The sequence below is a fragment of the Lipophrys pholis genome (assembly GCF_963383615.2).
Source record: "Lipophrys pholis genome assembly, chromosome: 6".
Taxonomy (NCBI): domain Eukaryota; kingdom Metazoa; phylum Chordata; class Actinopteri; order Blenniiformes; family Blenniidae; genus Lipophrys; species Lipophrys pholis.
In genome coordinates this window covers 27,755,395-27,778,759 of record NC_137629.1, presented here as the reverse complement: position 1 = coordinate 27,778,759, position 23,365 = coordinate 27,755,395, and the positions used below count along the sequence as shown (strand labels likewise).

The window sequence follows — 23,365 nt, the reverse complement described above, 5'->3', positions numbered from 1 at the left end:
TACTTTGATAACAATGAGTTACTTATTTACCCAATAGAGCATGCGGAAAAGATTTCCCTGGAATCAAACCAGGGACACTTAAATACACCCAATGCGGCATACACCACTGTGTCATGTGGTCAACCCCTCCTCTCTGTTTTTATCCTCTCCCTCACCTCTTCCTCACACTTCCAGCCATCTCCTCTCCACCTCCAACTGTTTACTTTAGGGTCTGCGTGGTAGCTTGAGGCCTGTCACCAGAGATGCATGCTGGGTAAATATTATTGCAAGTCCTGTAAAGAGAAGAGAGACGTGTACCCCTGGAGGGAGGGAGGGAGGGAAGGGGGGCACCTTGACATGTGATATTTTCAGCCTGGATTTCAGTGGCTCACCAACCACAGAGGCTAGGATCAGTGAAATAATCAAATACTGTAGGTACACACACGCACACATATATACACACTTGAAAACACACACCCTCTCCGGGGAGCTTGCCGACTCCCCACTTGGTACACACAATATGGATGCCCAGAATAGTTTACCAACAGACTGGTGAAAATTGTAAAGTCAACAGTCCAGTGTTTGACTGTCAGCAAAGTGGCTGCCTGAAGGACGGCCAGCATACATCGAGATCAGCTTTTGTTTGGACACGAACAATGTGCTGACCGAAAATAGAGCCTAGTCCTCGAGAGAAAAACAATGAAGCTGCTAAATAAAGGCCGTATTTAAGGCTGTATTTATGTTGTAGGTACTTGCTCTTCATACTTGAGCTACATAATGACAGAAGCATCTGTTTCACGCAGCCGTAGATCAAAGTGCTGGAGTATGAAAGATGCTGATCGTCGTTGGAATAAACAAAAATACACAATCATGCCTCATTAGAGTAACTTAGAAAGCCTCATGGCGTGAGGTATGTTATATAGATGTGAAAAAAGAGATATTAAACCAGAGCGGATGCTTTGAACATGTACTCTTTGTGAACACAAGGATAAAGAATATTCAACATCCAAAGTTTGCACAGAGTCTGAAAAAGTAAGAAATGTCTTTAAAAAGGTTGTTCTTCGTCTGGGAACATGGGCTGAATTTGTAGCGGGAAGAAACTCACATCTTGTATTTGACTTCCGCCTGCACCCGCAATCAAATCAGACAGTACGAACAGTGCAGCCTGCTTTTTCTGACCAAACCTGACAGCCAGTGGCCTGCAGTGTGGAATAATACTCAGCTCAGAAATGGGAATATACAGATAGGAAAAGAGGCCGTATGATTTCACTGTAAAACCAGTGCACATAAGCGGAATTCTTTGGCCACGCCCAAAGTTTCTTGTTGATGTGACTTTAGTCATGAGACAGACGGCCAATTAAAAAGCATGAACAGGAAACTCAAACTCAAAGAAAATCAAATCTATTGAAAGCTGTGTAAATTAATGTAAAGATCCTGCTCTCTCAGTCACCACTTCAATAAGTTGTGACCACACTGAGCTGTAAAATTTATTCAATTTCATGCCACTAAATGCCTGGAAATACAGTGCTTTTACAACAAATGTAATCATACTGAAATGATTGGATGTTTTTGATTCATAACGGTCTTCATTTTTTGGATTTATAGAGAATAAAGGAAGGGATAAATTATATATTTAAATATTTGAAAATAAACATTACAATGCATGAAAGCCTGTGTTTTAATTAAACCACTGAGTATTTCATGCACACTGAAGAATTGAAAGCAGTAAACCAGACTGGCACAATGTAATTTCACTCACATGTGTGCATCGCTAAAGCCCAGAGACGGTATTATGGGGCAAAAATCAGCGGGCTGAGGTCGCTTATGTCTGCAGACACTCATCCCTGCAAAAAGCTATTTGGTGTCTTCTATTCGCTTGACACTCTCCCTCTCTCACTCTCAATCTGTCACTTTTCATCACCTTGCAGAGTCACTGTCCCTCTGTCGTTCTCCTCCTTCATTCTCAAAGAGAGTCCCGTAGAAACCTGGTCGCAGGGGTAAATGCAGAAATGTGGTCACAGCAATAAAAGGTCACACAGGAGCAGGCACACATGTACCACCCACTCTCTCCTCAACTGCCTTCATCTTCATCATACTTAATTCATGTGTTTTTTTTTTCAAGAAGCTGTGAGTTACTTCACATGTTAGCTGTGAGCATCTAATAGCATGGTGATACTTTTATATACTACAGCATTAGTGCTGCTGCTCCCCTTCAGCCACTCAGGGTTCAATAAGTGGTTTCGTTGGAGTGACCTAAAAAGCCCCTGAAAGCCTCGAGACATGATTTTGAATGTTGTCTCAATCAAGTCAACTGAATTGCATCAGACAGGATGTGAAGCCATTAAAGGGGTACTCCACCGGTGTAGGTTTGCACTTACAGACTGTTTTAAATAAATAAAGATTAAAATCTCTGCATCTCTACATTTTCTTTCGTTCCCTTATCCGGAGGAGTTTCAAAGCTCGGAGGTGAGTTGTACGAGGTTGAGCTCATGTCGTTTCTAGGCACAAGCACAGATGAGAAAAAAGGTCTATATGGGTGTGCTGGGTTAACTGCGGCTCTCTAGATTTCTTTTTGTTTTTTAACGATTAGTTTGTCTGCTCCAAATGACGGCAGCTAAAATGAAGCAATCAATCAGCTTTCATGCGGCTCGCCGTGGAGCTGCAGGAGGGTTTACACAGCATCTTTGTGGAAGACCGATCCAGTGAAAACTCCTTTAATTTCCTCAAGCACCAACATGTCACTCATTCACACGATATATATTAATATCTGAAGATATGCTGAATACTACAACTCCTCAGTGTGCGTGTTGTTTGGCCATCATTTAGCGAGAGGAACGCTTTTAACATAATGCTTCAGTTCAGTGGGGCTAAAATCGCCGTCTCTACTCAGACCAAAAGGTGACGGCATCTTGAGGAGAAAAGCTTTAGCTTTGGGATGAATTGACAGATGGCACAAGATCTGAAAATGGCACCAGACCGAGGGATCATATGCTGTAGCCAGAGGTAACAGAGGACACTGTGCCAGAAGAGGAGCGACTGAGGACACAGTGAAGAAACCGGGAGAGTTTGAAGCCATGACAAGGCGTTATGTTAAAACAGGTATCTCGGCATGGTGTGGGCTCGTGAAGTCATAGAAAACCCCATCCCCAAAATCGCTCCCAGCATTTAAACTCCTTTCAGTACTGACGGCAATACTTAGATTTACTGTAACGCCTCTGTGAGTGGAGTGCAGATTTATTAAGCATGGAATACATAAAACATTGAGTTATACTGCGAACTGTTTTGTCAAAGTCAAACCAAAGAAGGTTTTGATGTTCTGGCAGCATCGCTCCATCGAAAAGAAATAAAGTGCTTACGTTTAGTAACTTCGTTTTTCCAGCAGTTGGGCACTCTTGTGCTACATATTTCAAATTTCCAGGGCAGCAATTTTCATTTTTCAGCAACAAAAATGATTGACAATGCAGTTTCTTTGCTTACCTTTTTGTGTGCGTTAAAGTTTGCGGCTCATTATCTTTGGAAAAGACGTGGCGGTGACGTATGGCTTTCTAGTGTCTACGACTGCTATATGTCACTGAAATATGATGACTTTAAGCTAAACGCCCTGGGAGCTTCTCAACTTAAAAAAAAAAAAAAAAAAAAAAAGACAGCTAAACCTTCCAATCTAACCACAGAGAAAGAGGGACACTCACACAGCAAGGAACAAACGTTTAGTCCTCAAAAGAGTGCTACTCCAATTCATACAGCGTAACAAAAATAAATCTAATAAGCTTGTCAAAGCAAGATAGCTGTGATAAGTTCTGTTGTGACCCATTTAAATCCAAAAACACCACTCTCGCTTCACCAAAACAGAGGAGTGAGGCACTTTAATCTGAATATCAACTCCTGTGACAAAACGAGGGAGGAAAGAGTGGGAGAGGCGAAGAAAGAGGGACAAAGACGTGTAATCGGACCGACACAGAAACACAGGGAGCAGGTGCCAGAACCAAAACCACAAAACCTTAGTCACAGACAGAAATATTAAATGGTCTGTTGTTATTTTGATGGTTCGTCTGAATCATTACAGAGAAAAAGAACGTCGATCAAAGGCTGAGAATCCAGTGTTTCGTTGTGGGTGGACAAGTTTTCTTTCTTCTCCTGCTGCTGATGGCACAGCGACAGGACGGGGAGCCGTGACAGAGAAGAGGAGAGAGCGGGAATTCTCCTTTACAGTTCACATCAGCCCCGCGCAGTATTATGTTGTGTATGCACATTGTGTTAATAATATGCTAAAATATTGTAGGACAACATTGCAGAGGAAAAGCGTGAATGACAACGCATTCACAACAGTTTTCTATCTGGTTGGTTCTATCTGGCTCTAATAGTTTAACAGCTCATGTCCTCAGTTTGATTGCATGTGCAAGAATTCAGCATATATACGGCATCTGACATGAGCCACGACAATTATTTGTTCTAACAAAACGGCGGCAGACCTTTCAGGGAAAAAAAGTGGAACTTTTGTGCTGCTTATTATTTACTTATTGTGAAAGCATTGTACACAGTGTAATGTAATCGATTTAATGTCATCTCTCTGAACCGTCTTCCACCACTTGGCAGCATTTTACATTATTACTTTTTTGCCAAATAAAACTTAATTGAACTGAACTGAAATCCACAAAACCTCAGTCACAGATGAGAATACTCCTCACTTTGTTGTTACTGTGATGAGGCGTCTGAATCATTACAGAAAAAAAGGATCGTCAATCAGAGGCTGAGAAACACTGCTCGTGTTGGTTGTGGGTGGACAAGCTTTTTCCTGCTGGCGGCACAGCTACAGGACGGGAGGAGTGACAGAGTGGGAGTGAATGGAGAGAAAGAGCAGGAATTCGTCTTTAAGGTTTGTGCCACATCAGAACTGCACGGTATAATACAGCGTATACCGTTTGTATAGTCCTGTATTTCAATACAGAGGAGGAATCATAATGGTTACAACCGATTAGGTTTATTCTGGTAGGAGGCTCCTACAGGATGAAAGGTTTCTCAAAAACACAGATTATCATCACCTCCTTGAGTTTGATTGCAAAATATGTGCAAGAAATGAACCTAATTCTGAAAAGTTACCTAAATCATCCTTAGTCACGTCTGACTGTAGAACTACAGTGACAGAGCCTGTAGCTTACTATATGACCAATCTAAATGGATTCGTCATCGTACATGAATACATCCAAACCGTCTGTCACCTTTCAGCAGCATTTTTAATGATTACCTTGTGCCAATAAAACTTTACCGGACTGAAAATGAGGAGAAAGTGAAGGGGAGCACCGGGAAGATAAACCCAAAGAAGAGTGGCTGGGTGATACTTGGATGCTTTTCAAAGTACCAGATGGCAGTGTCATATAGAGATGAAGAACAGGAATGTTGGAGAAGAAGGAGTAATATTTTCTACAGGCCCCCGAACACTAATAACAATATAAATGTGTTGGATTTATACTATGAGCCAAAAAAGGGGAGAAAATGAAAATTATACCTGTGTGTCTTTTTAATGTACAGCATCCTGTTTTAAGTCGTCTAAGGACATAATACTCAAGCATTTTATAAAAAGTGTGATCTGATAGAATGAAACTGAGAAAGTCACACATTCATTAGAAAATGTTTGAAAATGCTGAATCGAATCCACACAGCATTAAATACCGCAAGAAATTCCCATGCTTGTTTTTTAATCCTATTTTCATTAATTATTTGTCAACTTTAATTGCTCAGGAGGAACTTACAAAAAAGCTGAATCCCAAATTAAGACGGCTTCATGCATATTAAACAAATAAAAAACTATCAACCAAAAAGCAATAAAGGTTGATAAACCTTCAGTTTTCTTTGCTTTTAGGTATCAGGTCATTTTTTCCATTGTGGCTTTCTCATGTTTATCTCATCTTTACTCAGCGGGACTTTGTGTGAAAGAAATCCTCATATATTGTCAGAATTCAGTAAGAAAAGCCTCCACTTTGGTTTCCTCTAAGTTTTTTTTTTTTTTTTTAAATCACACTGGCAAGCAGCTGCTTATTTGCACATCTGTGCACTAAAGAATAGCATTATCCCTCATTTGGAGTTATGTTTCAGACCACCTGGCAAATATATGTTCATTTAACTCTGACTGGTCTCGAAAAAAAACTCCTCGGGGAAATTTCTGGATCATTACCTGCTGAATGCTGCATTATGTTCTCAGTGAGTCACTAACTTTTGAAAGGAACTGCACATTTTAAGTGGTAATTGCCCGTATGTTCATCACTCGGAGCCACTCTTTTCACTAATTCATACTGAGTTTGCATTGTCATTTGATCCCTGAGTACTTCATACGCAGCATAATGATCATAGTTGGTTAAGGAGGGGCTGCAGGGTGGAGTAGCAGTCGGATTTCAAACCTCACAGGACAGTTTGAATGTGACTGTCTGTTTCTTCTTCTGTACTGGTGACCTGTCCAGGGCCAGTTAAGAATGGCTCCAACTCATGAATTGCATAAAATCATATGGAAGTGGATGGGTTAAGTTTCTGAGAACTCAATAATAAAATGTATCTATGCTGAATGATAGTCTATTTCCATAAATTCTATATGTTTCCAAATGGACCACCAATAGTTAGATTAATCCAATAGTTTTTTTTTGCAGTTGTAATTCTTCTTGTGCATGCTTTCAAACTGCAGGATGAGCAACAGGTTTTGTGACCGTTTTTCTAAATCGTTACTACCTGCTAATCAGAAACACACAAACCTTTTAAAGCACCAGGGAGAAATATTTAGTGCAACTGCGTGACCCTCCCACTGTTTTCTTTGAACGGTGGAGAAGCGCTCTGGTGCCTCTGAAATGTGCTACACGCATGATAAGAGATTTCTAAAGTCCTTTTTTTTCTTCTTGTTTACTGTAAAAAAATGTAAATAAAAATGGCAGAGTAATATGTAATATGACAGATTCATTGTAACAACTCTACTAATCTTATTTTAAAGAGATTAAACACTATTAAAAACATAGTTAGTGATATTATATGCGAGATGGTATGGCTGTAGTGTTGCCTCTTAGCTGTTTGCATGTTCTTCCTGTACCCGTGAGGGTTTTATTTACACACTCTGGCACACTCCCACAGTACAGACAGTTTAATTAACTGGTGATTCTAAACTGTCCGTGTGTGAGTGTGTGAGTGTGTGTGTGTGTGTGTGTGTGTGTGCTTGTCCCTTTCCATGTTAGCACTGTGATGGACTGGCAGACTCTCCGGGGTGAACGCAGTGCCTCAGCCAATGGGCTTGGCTTCAACCTCCCAACCTTGGTCTGGTCAAAGGAGATAAAGCACGCGGGTGGATGGTTGAATATCATACTACATTTCTGTCAGCAGATCCCCTTTAAGTCCCACACACTAGCGCTTTAAAAGGAAATGTATACTAAATTACTGATTTTAATTGGCCCTTGGCTACCAAAGGAGATGTAGAAAAGCTTTTGTGCTTCAAATGATTTGAATGCATTATAGTGTTTTATGGAAAAAAGAAAAGAAAAGAAGAAGCACATCTCATTCCTTGAATATGGCATTTTGCCACACACACCGTTTTCCCCCAGCCGGGTGTATCCAGATTACTGTTAATCCTAAATACGACAACCAGACTCTTCACAGAAGCTAAGAGGCGACGGCACATCAAATATTTCACTGCATTACTGCTGTAATTTAAGAGTAACTTTAAAATGTTATTCAACACCCATGGGGCAATGTCTTAAATTAGCTATATAACTAAAGGTTTTAACTCATTATGAGCCACAGTTGAGGTTGAGTTATATTTTCATGAAGCAGACTGCAGATATCGGGCATATTAGTATCTTTCCTCTATGGATAATTGTATGCATTTTTTGTCTTCAGTAACTTTACTTTTTCCTATACAGTGCAATTGTAACAGAGACACGGAAGCGTTTCGAAAAAAAAAAAGAAAAAAAGATGAGTTCAATGCTAGGGCATCATTCTGCAGCAGGGAATCCAACTTCAAGAGGGAAATGACAAGGAAAAGAAAATATAAGAAAACACAGACAAGGAGAGACAATGACAATTGAAACTGTATTCACCAAGTAGGAAAAACAACATATATGCAAGGAGGAGGAAGGAATCTGAGAACAGAGGAATAATAAGTGCCAAATAGGAAGATTCTTCAGTGTGTAGAAACTCCCAAAAAACTTTGGTGTTGTTAAAGAAAAGAAATATAAAGGGGACAAAGAGTCTACAGTTCTCCAACAGAAAGACAACAGCAGTGCTGATGTTTGGAGGAGCAGGTTTAAGCTCCGCGAGACCAGAAGTGGTTTAAACGAGTCGAGAGTGAAACACGAGCCTCCATGAGCTGACAGGAGAGGAAAATAAGTAAACCCACGTTCTAAAATTAACCACACGAGCCCAATCCCAAATAACTGAAGGTTCTGGAGCTGTACTGCGCTTCTGGCTACGGGAAACCACGAAACACTGCATGTGAATAGATCACGGATGCAAAAAAGAACACGATTCAGTAACGAGGTTCAGTGGACTCACTGTGCTAACGCAGACAAAAAAGTAGCTTAAACTGTGGTGACAGCGAAGATAAAACAGATTAAATATAGGCATTGTACTTCTACTTGTCCTAAATTTCATTATGCCTAATGCACTCTTATAGTTAACACCAGCGCTTTTATACATTTCATGAGCATGCTTTACTTAAAACACTGCATCCTGTTGACTTCACTAATGTAATGTGCACTAATGGCGCACAAGAGAACTCTGCTGCAAGCTTGAGAAGAAGCAGACGTTTTTAAAATCTAATATTCATCACGAGATTCAATTGAAACTAAATCTATCACTCAAAAAAAAATGAGCAGCAAGAAAACTGAATCAAACTATATGGAACTATGGCGGGAAGCATGTTTCCACTTTGTGCTAGAAGCAGTAATCCATAGTATGTGCTCGGGAGCCATTTAATTTGAAGAAATTACACTTCTATTGTTTTCTTTCATGGAAGATGCAGCATTACCCGAGCACTGCAGATGTTAGAAAAGTTTCAACTACGTTGGATTATCAAAATCGAATCGACAAGGCTGGTAAATATTCAGGAACAGACGGCAAAGTCGTCACATGCGTCTGCACTTACTGTTGGTTTTCAGGCGAGCTGGCTCACTGTTGCGGCTTCCTGCCTGGTTGATAGCCTTGACAAAGAAGATATAACGGGTGCCACTCTGCAAGCCGTGCACCGTGTAGTGGTTCTGCTTGATGTTGGGTACGATCATCCAGCTGTCTGCCGAGTTGTACAAACCTGGCGGAGTCGCACACAAAAAAAAAACAAAAACACACAAACACACACGCAGCGTGAGTAACAGGGGAAAGCAGAGCTACGGCGAGTCCTGCTGAGAATCTTTTTTTAGTGATGTTCAAAGGATCAAAAACTGTTCTCCCCCAAATCTAAACAGAGCAGGATGTTATTTTGCTCCAAAAACCTCAAGTGAGTCATCACTACAATAAGAAGCTCAGAGACCCAAAGGCTCTCAGTGCCATGCAACATTTATGTGTACATACTGATCCATCCCATTACCTTTCCGTCAGGTTTATCATGACAAGCTCCCCCGAGGCGATGTTGTGTACGCGCAAGGCTGAAACTATAAGCCATTAGGAGCATGGTACTCACAGTATGACAACAGGAGTAAGCGCCTCAGGCCAAAAGAGTGTGATCGCCTTTAATGTTCAAATGTATGGAAACGTGGGCAGCGCCAACATGACCCCAGTTGGTGGGCGCTTTGATTCCATGCTGTTTGCGCTATAGTGGGTAAGTAATGCCGCCTGAGCTCTGCCGTCACCTGCTACACGGTCTTTTCAGTCTGTGGGATGGAGCCGACTGTGAGGGATGAAAATAGGAAATTTCAGCTCAGGACCAAGGAAAGGTTCACCGACACTGAGGTGCGTCTTTGGCCCCCGGGCTGTTGTGAATTAACACATAAGCATCACAGCGACTTTCATCTGTGCGCCTGACCCAACACTTTATTATAATTACTACAACTCTATTGACGAAGTGATCATTTCAGGCCGTAAAGACGAAGCATAATTTTGTGTAGAAGGTGAGCACTAAAGATGGCAGAGCTGCTGTGTGTTTCAAATGGATGCTGCAAGAACAAGCTGCGTTGTGGCGCTGCCGCTCATATGCTGAACGTGTTAAAACACAAACAAGGTGTGACGTGTTTCTGCTGGCGCCTCCAAACGCTCTCGTTTGATAAAGATTTAAATGGAGTTGCCACAAGACAGCAGGTGGAGATCAACGTTTTTAGCAGCAGACTGCAAAGCATCCCTCATCCAGACAGACTAACGCGTCACATTTCTGGACGGTGGGAGAAAACTTAAAAAAAAAAAAACCAAAAGCAGGGATTAAACTCTACCAATCGCACTGATGATTAACTTTTTAACATCAATTACAGTATAAATAATGTGACAAATTTCTGTGTCAACACAAATGACATATCTTGCAATCAGCAATTTTTCTTCGACGTCAATACTTGATTGTCTCCTCTTATTCTTAAAATCCCGGCAGGATTACAGCAAAATGAAAACCCTGAGAGGGAGACAGGCTCTCAGGGCCACATTTACCTTGTCCCCTCTGGTGAGGATGCATTGTGAATTATTGAGCAAGATGGCAACACCATGCATAAGTAATGGCTGAAAGTCTGCTTGTAAATATAAATACTTCACAGGACGCAAATAAGGCCTTTAAAAGTGAGGCTGCTTTAAGAATGAATGAGGGATTGAGACTCCTAAAGTTGGCGTGACGGCTTCATTTTTTATCGAAGCTTTTGTGGGAAATAAATTGCAAGGGTTTAAGACAGCGGTAAGCAAAAGTTGAATCTGAGATCACCAGCCTCGCACTGTGCATACATCGACTATTAAGCATGCAAAAGGGATTTCTTTTAGTGGGCTCTTGGAAATGTGTGTGGACTATCCACAGTAGTAAATTTACCTCACTTGTAAGACACATTTTATCACTCCAGAACTCTCCTTGCACTTTATATGATCAGTCACAGCCGCACCGTCACTCACACAGACCAATCGAGATGGCTGCCGGGTAAGGTGCTCACACACTCCGCTCTGAGAGCAACTTAGGGTTCAGTGTCTTTCCAAAAGCACGCCTCGACATACAGCCAGGGCGCGATGGGGGATCAAACAGCCAATATACAGACCGGGAAACAACCTGCTCCACAAACTGAGAAACAACCGCTGCAAATTAAGTCAATGAAATAACCCTGTTGCTGTTCCCCCCCCCACACACACACAGAAAACGCTGCTGTTTCACTGTGACAGCTGTCGCTGTGTCGCTTTGAAATCTGTGCCACCCACCTGCCATCTCGCCTGCTTTCTGTAAAAATTAGGGAAGCTGCAATGTAAGGTGGGCTTTCAAAAGGCGATAGAGGGGAAAGATGAGGGAGCAGGACTTCACGCAGCTTTCCATTTTTAAAGCTTTTGATCTGCGTAGCACCTCTCCCGTTTTCCGCTAAATCAAATTAGGTCAGTACACAGCGATGTGCAATTGCTACTTTTGCCAGTGAAAAAGGGGCTTCCCGACACCAGCTGCAGCACTTTGGAGAGCATTGTGACTTCAAAGTGCGGTGGAGGAGAGAGTGAACGTGCCAGGAGAGAAAGAAATGGGAAACAGTGAGGGAACAGATGAGCTTGTGTCTCGTCTCCAGACAGAAATCCAGTGTGGCTACGTGCCGTTGTGTCTGTACTGATTGTGTCTCAATTCACAGTCACACGGGACAGATGAGGAGGACACGCTGACACACAGTCTCCCGGGATTGGGCTAGGGTTCGTGTTTGATGATGCAATATGGAGTTAATGGTGACGTTTGTGTCTGTCTATGTGTCTGAATGTGAGTATAAATGTGACAGCTGTCTTATGAAAAAAAACAAAAAAAAAAAACAGTTCACATGCTTGTTTTTTGGGGACTTTTATGTAGCTTCAATATTTCACTTCAGGTTTGACTATTTTTCTGCAAAAAAAAAAGCCCAAAAACTAATTCTCATTATCATTTCATCCACCCTCTCTGCAATGATAGATCCTGCTGATGCTGCAACAGATTCCCTGTCGAGACACACATAAAGAGCGATTTTGCCAACCCCTGGGCTGCCCTGACGCCCACGGAGATTCTGCTTCTCACCTGTGATAATCACATTAAATTTCCACCACCAGGCGAGTGTTTATGACTATGCTTGGAAGACAGGTGGCGGGGGCAGACTGCAAGCGCTCATGTGCTTAGCGTGTGAGCTGCCCATATAAAAAGTACAAATTGGCAAAGAAATTGACTGATGTCATGTGGGGGTGAGAGCAGGTGTGAAGAATCTTTTATTTTTTTTTATTCCAGACAGCATAAATACAGCAGAATTTATAATGCTGAGTTGCACAGATAAACTGTGAGATCAATGAGGAGACTATTCAACTACAACTAGTATTAAAAGTATGAAAACCTTTGTTGTAAAAACGCTACCTAACTTACTTTAAAGTGACACTGCATCTATAAGGAACATGCATTTGTGGGATGAGCAGCAGAGCTATGTATGTAGGTCACATCCTACATCCAGGTGATGGAGGAGGAGGAGGAGGAGGAGGAGGAGGAGGAGGAGGTGGTGAAAGATGGCTGGCAGCTCTCGTGTATCAAATGAAAATGTAAAATATGCTTCAATCATCCAATACAAGAAGAAAACAGCAAAGAAAACATGTTTGGCATTGGTAGAGAAGATCCTCTCCTAATGCCCCTTACAAATGTAACGCTATTAAAATGTGTCCTCACAGGGACATTGCTGGACCACAGATGGCACATTTTCGTATTTCAAAAAAAGCTGTAAAAAGAAAACTGAGCTGAAGGTTTGATCTGAAGATCACTGCTAGAGAAAACTTTCTACGACCGAATTTTCACCTGTGATAATCCACGTTCTCCCTGTTGGCAGGGAATTGGTATAGGAGAAGGATGGATGCTTATTGCCTGTATGAAATGTCTGTTTTTAAGAGTCTCAGTGTTGTTTTTCCTTTCAAGTCAAAAATAAAGGAATAACTTTGGCTGTGAATGTAATATATCGACATATTGCTTTTAAATACTGGAATTTAGTTGGCAGATGCATTCTTACACGGGATATTATCAGTTTGAAAGCGACAGCAGCTCCACGGTTGCAGCTCAATATATCGTTATTGTAGCCAGTTTTGACTTTCTGGCATTCCTTTCATTTCATCATGGCACTTGGTTTCACTGGCTGATTCTATTTTCTGCAGCTTTGCTTGGATGATCCTTCAGAGGCAGGGTTCATGAGACCCCACAACCCCACTTCTCCCCGTCGAGGGATGGCCGCGGCTGAAGATGTGGCCAATCGAGAAAAAAAATCAGAAAGACAGGATGGTACTCGAGCGGCAGCATTTAGCCACTTGGAAAGTTGGAGAAAAATACTATGGTGAAAACTCAAGTGGCGTGGCAGACTAAATGGATTTCTCTCTTTCTCAGTTTCTCGTATGAATCTCTGAGGACTCTGTGGCAGCACAGGGCTGAATATCTGAGTCACTCAGTCTATCGCCGCTGAAATGTATCCTGATGTTTTAAATGGCTGGGGCACTCGAGTTGCACGGCGAGATGGAGAAATGTCAGGATACACGAACGGCAGAGAGAAGAGGAGATGATGAAAGGATCAAAGAGGGGCTGAAAAGAGAGGGGCACAGGTGTGTGTGTGTGTGTGTGTGTGTGTGTGTGTGTGTGTGTGTGTGTGTGTGTGTGTGTGTGTGTGTGTGTGTCGGGAGGGTGCGTGCTTGAATGGGCTCGATTATGTACATTAATCACATCCTCCTCGTGTCAATAAGGGGTAATTTTCACCACCCATATCTACCCATTATCCGGTCTGATTGTCACCTGTTCTCCTGTTTATTTCCTCCGCCACAGCTTTTTTTTCCTTCCCCCTTATTTAATGATGAGAGCCAATACAATCCTTCTCAAGAACATTATTTGTGTGTGTCGTCTCCACTTGTTTAGATTGGTTGCAAACCTTTTTTTTCCTTCTTTTTTTTGTGTAATGTATTTCATACTTTAGGAGGAAATATTTACTTATAAGATCTTTAAACACCTGCAAAAGTCTATTTCAGTCAGTTTTTGGAACCTTTAATACCAATATTCAGTTGAAGATGATTTTTTTTATTTTAAGTCGAGCTAATCTCAAAATTCAATCACTAACCCTAACTATGCCGCAGTGGTGAAATAACAGCTTAATAACCTACAAATTCTGGCTTCCCTCGATTTCAATGAAAGAATTAAGATACATCCAGAAAGTTTACTTTTAATGCACCTTTCACAAAAACTAAGGAACCTGAAAATGATTTAGAAAAAAAAACAACACCACAAAATTAACCCTTACAAAGTGTTCTTTGGAGAAACTAATGTATTAGTTTCGGCCTCAAGCATGTCGTCACAAACTCACCATTGCAGTAACACTCAGCTACAAGTATTACTGCCATCTGCTGCTCAGTTTCGAGCCTCAGTGTTGCCTTATTCTTAGCGAAACTGAGAGAACCATTCGTTCTGTTGATAGAACCCTCTTGCAGCCTTGGTTGTGGCCCACAGACTACATGTTTGACACTCCTTCAGTTCTGGATTTACGAGTTGCAAAGACAAATGCCTCCGCTCTGAAAATGATTCCTGCTATTAAAAATTGCGCCTCCATATGGAACAAGGGAAACTCTCAGAGAGAAACTATTCATCATGGTAGCACTTAGGCAGATTAGGCTGGTTAAACTCTGACAGACAAGCTCGAAGAGAAAAAGGCCTGTAAAATGAACCTTATATAAATAATGGGGTTTTTACAGCTCTGAGACACAATAAAATGGTTATGGTACAGGGATAAATGACAGTTTTAAAAGGGCAGCTATAATTTTAGATCATCATTTTTTGTGTCTACAGTATTTTCACATGCTTAAAGTGAGATCAGGCATTCACAATGCGACTTTATCTGAAGCATCCCCTGGTGTTAAGAGTGGTCTGTGTATGTCCTATTTTTATAATGAGTAGTTTTGATAACTCAGCTCTGTAAATACGAGCATGGAGGACAACAAAAGACCAGAGCTGGACAGAAAAATCTGGGTTATACATCACAGCATGTGTAGAACATTGTTCAAAAGTATGTTAAAATAACTCCAACTCTAAAACTACTAATGATTTCTTATTTCTCTTTGTAAAATGTTAAAAGTGGTCGGTGTGAGAGTTGCGTTTGTGGCGATTCTGGGCTTGTGCATGCAAGGATGTGCAGATCTGTGGAGGATAATCAACAACAATATGATATGATAAACCATGCATAATTCATGCCAAAGACAATCCTGAAGAAAACAAATGTGCTCTGTATTTCTATATTATATATCACTACATGGCTGTTGGTGAACCACATCAAAACAAACTAAATATTTCAGGCAAGTTGCATATCTTGGTATATCAAAACATGGGTCAACAAAGCATGTTGTTCAACAGTAAGGTTTTTACTTTCTGTTAATCAATATCTGTGTGTGTGTGTGTGTGTGTGTGTGTGTGTGTGTGTGTGTGTGTGTGTGTGTGTGTGTGTGTGTGTGTGTGTGTGTGTGTGTGTGTGTGACTTACTGATGAAATTCGTCTGGCCGGTGTAGATGGTGTACTGCAGTTCATAGGAGGTGACGCTGAACTCATCCTCTGACGTCCAGTGAACGGTAATGGTGTCATGGGAGGCGGTGCACAGCTCGTCTCTTATGGATGGCGGGTTGGGAGCTAAATGATAAGGAAACGACAAGACAGCATAAAATATAGTCTGTGAATGGTCATAAACAGGGTGCAATTTGCTGGTAGGAATGGGAGGGTGATGAAATCCATCTCCCCTGCATAGAGATTAAAGCTACTTGACCGACAGACCTGATCGAAAAACATCAATTAATTTTGTAAACATCTAAGTAAAGTCGAGCCGTCAAAGTAGAAGGTGTAGTAAGTCTCTGCAAATGCATCTGTTACATTTACGATGCTGCTGCCTTTAACTTTTCTCTACAATAAATATACCAAAGTCATAACTTTGTCAAAAACATCCTTTTTAAAGTTTTAATCATAAATTGCACCCTATTCCTAAAGAATCTGTTTAATTAGAATTTTTTCTCAGAATCGTGAGTTATATTACACAAATTCATGTCCAGTAATATACTATCTATACTTCACATTTACTGTTTCGTAATCTTGCATCGTATTCTTATCGATAGAAGATTTTTTTCATGTCACATAACTCATAACCATAACTTGGTCGATTTGCAAAATCGTAATTTGCCCCCAAAAAACATCAAATTGAATAAAAATAACAAGGGTTGTTTTTTCTCCATGACAACAGCAGGGACGGGCAACAATTCAAAATGTATTTAATACTGTAATTACAGGGTACATGAAGTTCACATGTGGTTCAAATGAGGTTTATCTTCCTGTAACCTGGAAAACATTTATTCGATTTATTTTTGACACACACATGCAGTCCAGAGCTGCCAGCTGCCCATGCTTGTTGTACTTGTTATTATCTCGATTAGATCACACACATTTCCACAGCAGCCACAGAGAGAGAGACACTCGATTTACCTGTGAGGTAATCTAGTCCTTCCAGAATCTTCTTCTCTCGGGAGAAGTCCAGGGCAAAGTTGTCAAACGCCTCATTCAAGTTGACATCCGGAATGAGTACCTGGGAGGAGGCTGTCGCCATGGCAACCCTGCAGAGTGGTCAACACATGGGGGCCAGCAGAGGAAATGTCAGCAGACGGGTAAAGAAGTGAGGTTATTAAAGGGAAGGAGAAGACGGTAGACGAGGTGATGCATTGCAAAGAGGCAGGAAGGGGAAGAGGTGAGAAAATGATAAGGACACAAAGAGAAGGAAGTGAAGGAATATAAAGAAAGACAATGACTTTCACAACAAAGCACGCGAGAGGAAAGCATAGCAACCTGGCGTGGCTTGTTATACAAGGTGCCTGCACTGCGCCCCATACGGGCTCTATCTCGGTGTTGTCAAAACAGACAGACCGGACGCACACTAACTCCTCGGTCTTTGTGGAAACTTGTGTCTGTTTCTGCTTTGAGCGTCAGCGAGTCGTCTGTAGCGGGAGTGAACCGCAACCACAGTGCTTGGCAGGGCAACACGGCAGAGCCGAGCGAGAGCACGGCACTCGTCCTCAAGACTTTTGTTCCTCGGTGAAGATAAACCGTTCGTCGATAAAGTGCTCAGCTCAGGTGGTGAAAAAAACTAAACAAAACAAAAAAAAAAACGTGGAACCAGAGGCCGATAAATGCTGCTATGCCAGCTGACGTCTTGCGGAAAGAAGCAGAACAGAAAGCTGCCGGCTTGCGGGCGGAGGAATGGATGAGTGCTTTAGTGAAGGTGGAAACGAAATTGCAGGTCTTGTCCTTTAATGGTTTGGAAGAACGATCGCAGAAGCTCAGGACATTTGCTGTAAAGCTTATTTTTCACAAGCTGTCATTTGAATGAATTCCAAAAGAAACGTTACAAAGCTAAAAGTAGAAAACTAATACCAAACAAAACTGTACCATCGAGACACCTATTTTAATGCTTGTGCACAGTAGAGTCCATGTTCAAGTGATGCCAGAGGGAAAACGACAAATGAATGGCGCAGACACCATCTCCTGCGTGTGATGAGAATAACTTTAATATGCAGCCAGCGACATATCTATGCAGCTGGATATATTTTCAACCACTATTTTTAGGCAGAAGAACCATAACAAAAGTTTTGTGACTCTACCTCGGGACCCAAGGGTCATCATCATCATTACATCTTATGTCAGGTTAGGGAGGGTGTACTAACCACTTCCTTTTAGATTCTAAGAATTCAAATTTTTCTTTCTCTAAATATAGTAAAAATAAAAATCATGCCCTTTGATTGGATTTTACTTGAGGGCGACTTGTCGACTTTTAATAGATCAAATGAAGTGATATCAGTCCGTTGCTGGTGTAAGTGGAAAAGAGTTAAAAAAAATAAATAAATACATCTGAAATACGTATACGACTGTTTTTTGGATAGTACTGTGTGTGTCTACATGTATATAGCTCACCGTTCTGCTACGTTCCTGGCGGTCTGGAGGAAGCGAGCGTGGTCGTTCTCCTTCAAGCTCTGTTCAGCCTGAGTGATGAGGGCACTGGAGCGCTCCAGACACTGGCGGCAGTTTGCAATCTGCTGAGCCAACTTGCGCAGTTTCATCACCTAGAACAAACACAGCCACGGCATACGTTGAGATACTGTTACACACACACGATTTATATTCATTTTTACCACCTGAACCTTGAAGGTCTGTGTTTTGAGAGCGCGTTCACCGTTTCATTCAGAGATTAGGAGACGGGAACCAACACCAGCGTCACATTACCTTGTAAAAGTTTCCCGAACGCAACTACCTCACTCTCTGATAATGCACGAGCCTTTGATTTCCACTTCCAAAACTCAAGACAAAAGTAAGTTCTGTGGCGTTTCATGTTCATCTTGTGTGACTGAAAATAACTTTCTATTTGCTCGGGGCAACTCAGGATCCTTCCACAGCTCCAATACAGGAAAGATCCTCTAATACTTCTCCAGCTCCTAATGCAGCTAAACTGTACTTCAACAAATTAAGTTTGAGGTATTCATGCAGTTACTATAATCAAAATATATATCAAAAACTCAACACAATACAAGAACTCTTTGCTGCAAATTACTGAATTTGCCGCTATGTTGGTATCCTCTGGTAGAAGCTTTTTAATGCAGAACACCAACATGAGAACAGAAACAGCGAGGACATTGTAGTTTGTAGAGTTGATGAAACGACAGAAAAACCCTCTATAAGGATGTTGCTTCATACTCAGCTATCCCTAAAATTGCAGCCTTAACTCCCGTGAAGCTTTAACCTGGGATGTAACGACTCCGCACGCGCTCAATAATAAACCTGCAGATCACCTACACAAGCACAATCAGAGAAAAAGTAATGAGTACGCATGTACAGAAAAAAGGAGGGAAAGGAAGACACAATGGATGTAACAGAGGAGAGAGTCATAATTATGAGTTGAAAAGAGCCCATTGTGTCTTTATTCTCACATTGACCTCATGAACTTTCCGCTCAAAAGGGCTGAGATGAATAGGCTTGTTGTTTCTTTCTTTCTTTCTTTCTGTTTTATATTTTTTTGCAGTAACAGGCAGAGTGTGACATAAAGCAGGACACATTTCCAAGTAGGTTTGTGAAACAGCACAATTTGGGGAAGAAAAGTTTTGTACAGATCGAACAGAAATGTTTTTGCATGTCAACTAAACCACACTGGACTGAGTCAGACTACTAAACTGTATTACGGTACAATCAACCCAAGACTGTTTTAGTCAGACGAGCACAAATCCGTTCCTTTTAAATCAGACCCAGGTTACAAAATGTATATTTTTCCAAAGTGACCTTCACTGTGAATGGTCAACTTGCATTTCAAGCCCTGCAGTGTGAACGGAGCCTATTACTTACAAATGTGTCCTAATTTCAATCACCAACACCCAAGGCACATATGACTGGCCTGCGGGTGTGCTTCAGCGTAATTCTGTTTGAGCATAGAGAAGTCTTTCATTGCTAGTTTGGAATTAAGGTGATCTATTTATTTTTTATTGCGGCTCATAAGAGTGATTCTGGAAAGGTTTGCTGAAACTCTCCACAGCAAATAAAAACAGGCCGCCTGCAAGTCCCAAGACTATCAGCAAGAGCTGAGTTGTAAAATAAAACACCGGCTTTGGAGCAGGCAGCATTTCAACAACACAGATTAAATGAAGTTAAAAAAAGAAAGTAAGAAAAAACAAACAAACAAACAAACAGTAAAGCTGAGTTGCTTCATCATTCGACAACAAAACAGTTAAGAAAAAGAGGATGAATGAACTAAAAAGTAGAACCATTTAAAACTTACAGTGCTCTTAAAGGATTAGTCATTTCTGTGTGATTTTACCAAACAGGCCTTACTTCAGTTAAGATTTCATGAGAGAAAAAAGAAAAGCACACACAGTGGGTGGACGCTGGTGGAGAGCTCGCCATGGAAAGCTCTCAAAGAATCAAACGGTGTCTAATGTCCAGTTGCGTTCAGTCGGTGGGAAAACAGCGGCGCTATAGAAGTGGGTCTAAGCTGAAGACTTAATGGACTTTCCAATTGACGTCTCAGTCGCTCTTCCACTAAGTCCACCATAATCTGTTGTCACTGTAAATGACATTTGAGCTGGTTGTTGTCTGCACAGAGGCGGGAGGCGAGGTGGATTTAATGGATGGGTTATTTGGCAACATATGCTACAAACAGCAATTTTCAAGATGATTACTTCTCTCCTGCAGAATAATGGACAATATGGCTCAGACCTGTGTGAGCGTCTCACCTTGTGTGAAGGCCTTTTCATCTCAAGTTGAAACTGAAGAGTCTTTAATCATTGTGTGAAGATATAGCAGTCAGTATATTACTTTTTTTTTTAAAGTAACCATGTGTGGTTCCATAACCCATAATCTCACAGGCTTAAAACTCTCAAAACGAAACAATACATTTTCATTTATTCCAAAAAGTTGCAACATGTTTGAAATTCTTTTGCTTCTTTTAGTCTAATTAATATTCATTTTAAATACACTTATTTAACTTTTGAAATCAATTCCTTACAATCAACCAGTTAAAGAATGTAGAAATACAATAAAAACTACTTTTTTTAACATAAAAAAAGTACATTTCTCTATGATAGCCTCCTTTCATAAAAGACTGTAAAAGATTTATGTTTATGAAATTCAAAAATCACTGCATCCTGTTTTTGTCTGGGTGGCATGGTGGAGCAGTGCTTTTTATATCTGTGCATTTCTCCATCCATCTACCTCTTTATAAGGTCTGTCATGATACACCGGGACTGGAGATATTAGTGGACTTAACTCATAAAATGCTTAATCTGGTGTAACAAATGCACATATAATAACATTGTGTAAATGATGTTTTGCCATCTGAACACAATGTGTGCACTGTGCTTAATTAGGTATAAGACACTGGTTTTCTGAAAACAAATGCGTCTGCCTTAAGCCCGTTCGTCTACTGTCACCCACTTCACTGCTGGTGTTTCAAACGTGTTTTTTCTGCTTCGGCCGCTTGAAGACAAAAGCTATAAATGACTCCAACAGAAGAGGTAATTGTCAGGCTACTATAAAGACAGCCTTCTGGAGGCATCCAAACAAATACGTGACATATTATTTTACTAGGAAGTCTCTATAAGCCGAACGTTAGAAAACGCAGGCAAACGTGACATAAGAGGCTGTCAAAGACAAAGTGCCTTTAAAAGACGTGACAAAACAAAAAAAAAAAGGGGATTGGAGTCGTTAATCCTCGAGGCCTCCTCACGAGTTTAGAAAGTTTTGTGAACGCGAATGGAAGACATGCAGTCATATGATTAAAAACACTCACACGCACCAGGCTAAGAGAATAGTGTGTTTTGTTTTGTGCGGGAAGAGATTAAGCATGAGTGCCGAGTCTCCTTCGCGAGGTACAGAGCTTGTTAGGAGGAGGTGAGAGACAGAAAATGGGAGCACCTTTCACAGCTCTGCTCACCATGATGAAGCCTGAATAATCCTGTTATTCTGTGGCAGAGTCACCTCTGAACATTTTCCTCTCCGGTCCTCGACAAGAAAAACGCACCAGCAGTTTGTTCAAAATGCATAAAAGGAGCTGCTTTTATAACACTGTGTCTGTACAAAATACTAATATTCCCTTTCCCTGCTACTCTTCTAACAAACTCGTGGTATTTTATTATGAGCTTCTGTTTTTACTTTCACGGCTCTATCTTCTGCCAGACTCTCAGGAGAACAAGCTATGCTTTTTGTTTGCAATCACTGCGGACACTCTGACATACTTCCTCGCACACGCACACACACACACGCACACGCACACACAGGAAATCTTTCATCACTGGACAAAGCTCTTTTGCAGCCTCAGAGGTTCCCTCGCAGCCACTTAAAACTTCACCTCTGAGACTCTCTGCTCCGATAGGGACAACCACCCACACACACATAAACACATGTACTCCCGTACACCTACACACATGACCGTCTGCACAGGAAGCCCTGGGTTCTCTCTGAAACAGCAACCGCGGGGTCAGAACCGTCTTTCCTGCCATCTCGGATTCTTTCCACACACGCGGCCGACATGTGGGAACGGCAGCTCTTCCTCCCTCATTTGTTTTTCCCATTTAGTCCTATGAAGCCTGCATGTGAAGTGTGTTTGGATAAACAAGTGGGCAACTACAGAAGCGGCAAAGCAAATATATTCAGTCCACGGCACTGCTCCCCCTCGTACTTACTCTTGAGGAGGAAAACCACAGTGGAGTGTTCAAATTGGGCTTTTCTCGCCGTATCAAAAGGAAACATGACATCAGTCTTTGAATTGTAAACCGGAGTAAAATTAATTAATCAATGTGCTATTAATTCAGTGCAGCACTGTGTAGTGGGTTCGCAGAAATTTGCATTTTCTCTATGTGTGGTTTTATTTTAGGTCCCTCTGCTTCCTACCACAGTATGAAGAGGTGCGATTCTGGAGAAGAGTAATAGTTTCTGAGTGTGAATGTCTGGAAAAAGTTTGTGTTGTTTATGAATGCATCTGTTTTGAATGGATTTGAGAAGCATCCATCCATCCATCCATCAATCCATCAATCCATCAATCTCTGAAACTTTCTATTATAACTCTACATTATAGAGTAATGAAGTGCTCACATGGTTTGCTTGTCAAATTTAAGATTTCCAGTGATGCTCTGATGGTCCGGATTGTGCAATAAAGTCGGAGGGCATCCTGGGAGTAATTTACCTTGGACTCTTTGATCTTCACTGCGATGATCTGTTTTCTCTGCCGGATGATCTCCACTAACTCGTCGCACTCCTCAACCAGCTTAGCTTCGTGCATGGCCGTGTTTACCTAGAGAGAGAAGCAATTCAACATGAACAAACAAATAAGAAAAACACATTCGCTGGCTCGCTTGCAAACCCGAGGCATGCATGCTAACGCAAATATGAATCTTAATCTGAAGATCAGAACACCAAGTTGACGTTTCTGCTGTGTATCTCACGTTTGTTTTGTATTTGTGTAAACAAACAACAACATGTTTGACATGCATTTCTTCTATCTTGCTCTTTATTTGGGAAGAGCTTTGTTAGATTTCTTGATTGGCAGCAAGGACAAGTCATATCACATCGCAAACATGTCATTTCATTTTATATTTCATTATGCATTCTGCACACCAGGGGAAAAAAAAAAAAGGCCTCAAGCAACATTGGCACCTGGATTAAAAACCACTTGGTATGAGCAAAACAGAGATAAGTGATTTGAAACTCGTTAATTGTGTCCCAGGAAAGACCACGAATAGA

General features: G+C 41.3%; 1 protein-coding gene across 1 annotated transcript in view; it reads right to left on the bottom strand.

Annotated features, from left to right (window-relative positions):
- Window positions 1-23,365, bottom strand: part of mid2 (midline 2) — a 92,931-nt gene that overhangs the window by 11,497 nt on the left and 58,069 nt on the right. Inside the window, exons 5-9 of the mRNA XM_080465623.1 lie at window positions 22,809-22,916; window positions 18,059-18,207; window positions 16,580-16,707; window positions 15,596-15,739; window positions 9,092-9,253 (exon numbers count right to left, since the gene is read on the bottom strand). Coding sequence (XP_080321749.1) covers window positions 9,092-9,253; window positions 15,596-15,739; window positions 16,580-16,707; window positions 18,059-18,207; window positions 22,809-22,916 — 691 coding nt within the window. The remainder of the gene's footprint in view (window positions 1-9,091; window positions 9,254-15,595; window positions 15,740-16,579; window positions 16,708-18,058; window positions 18,208-22,808; window positions 22,917-23,365) is intronic.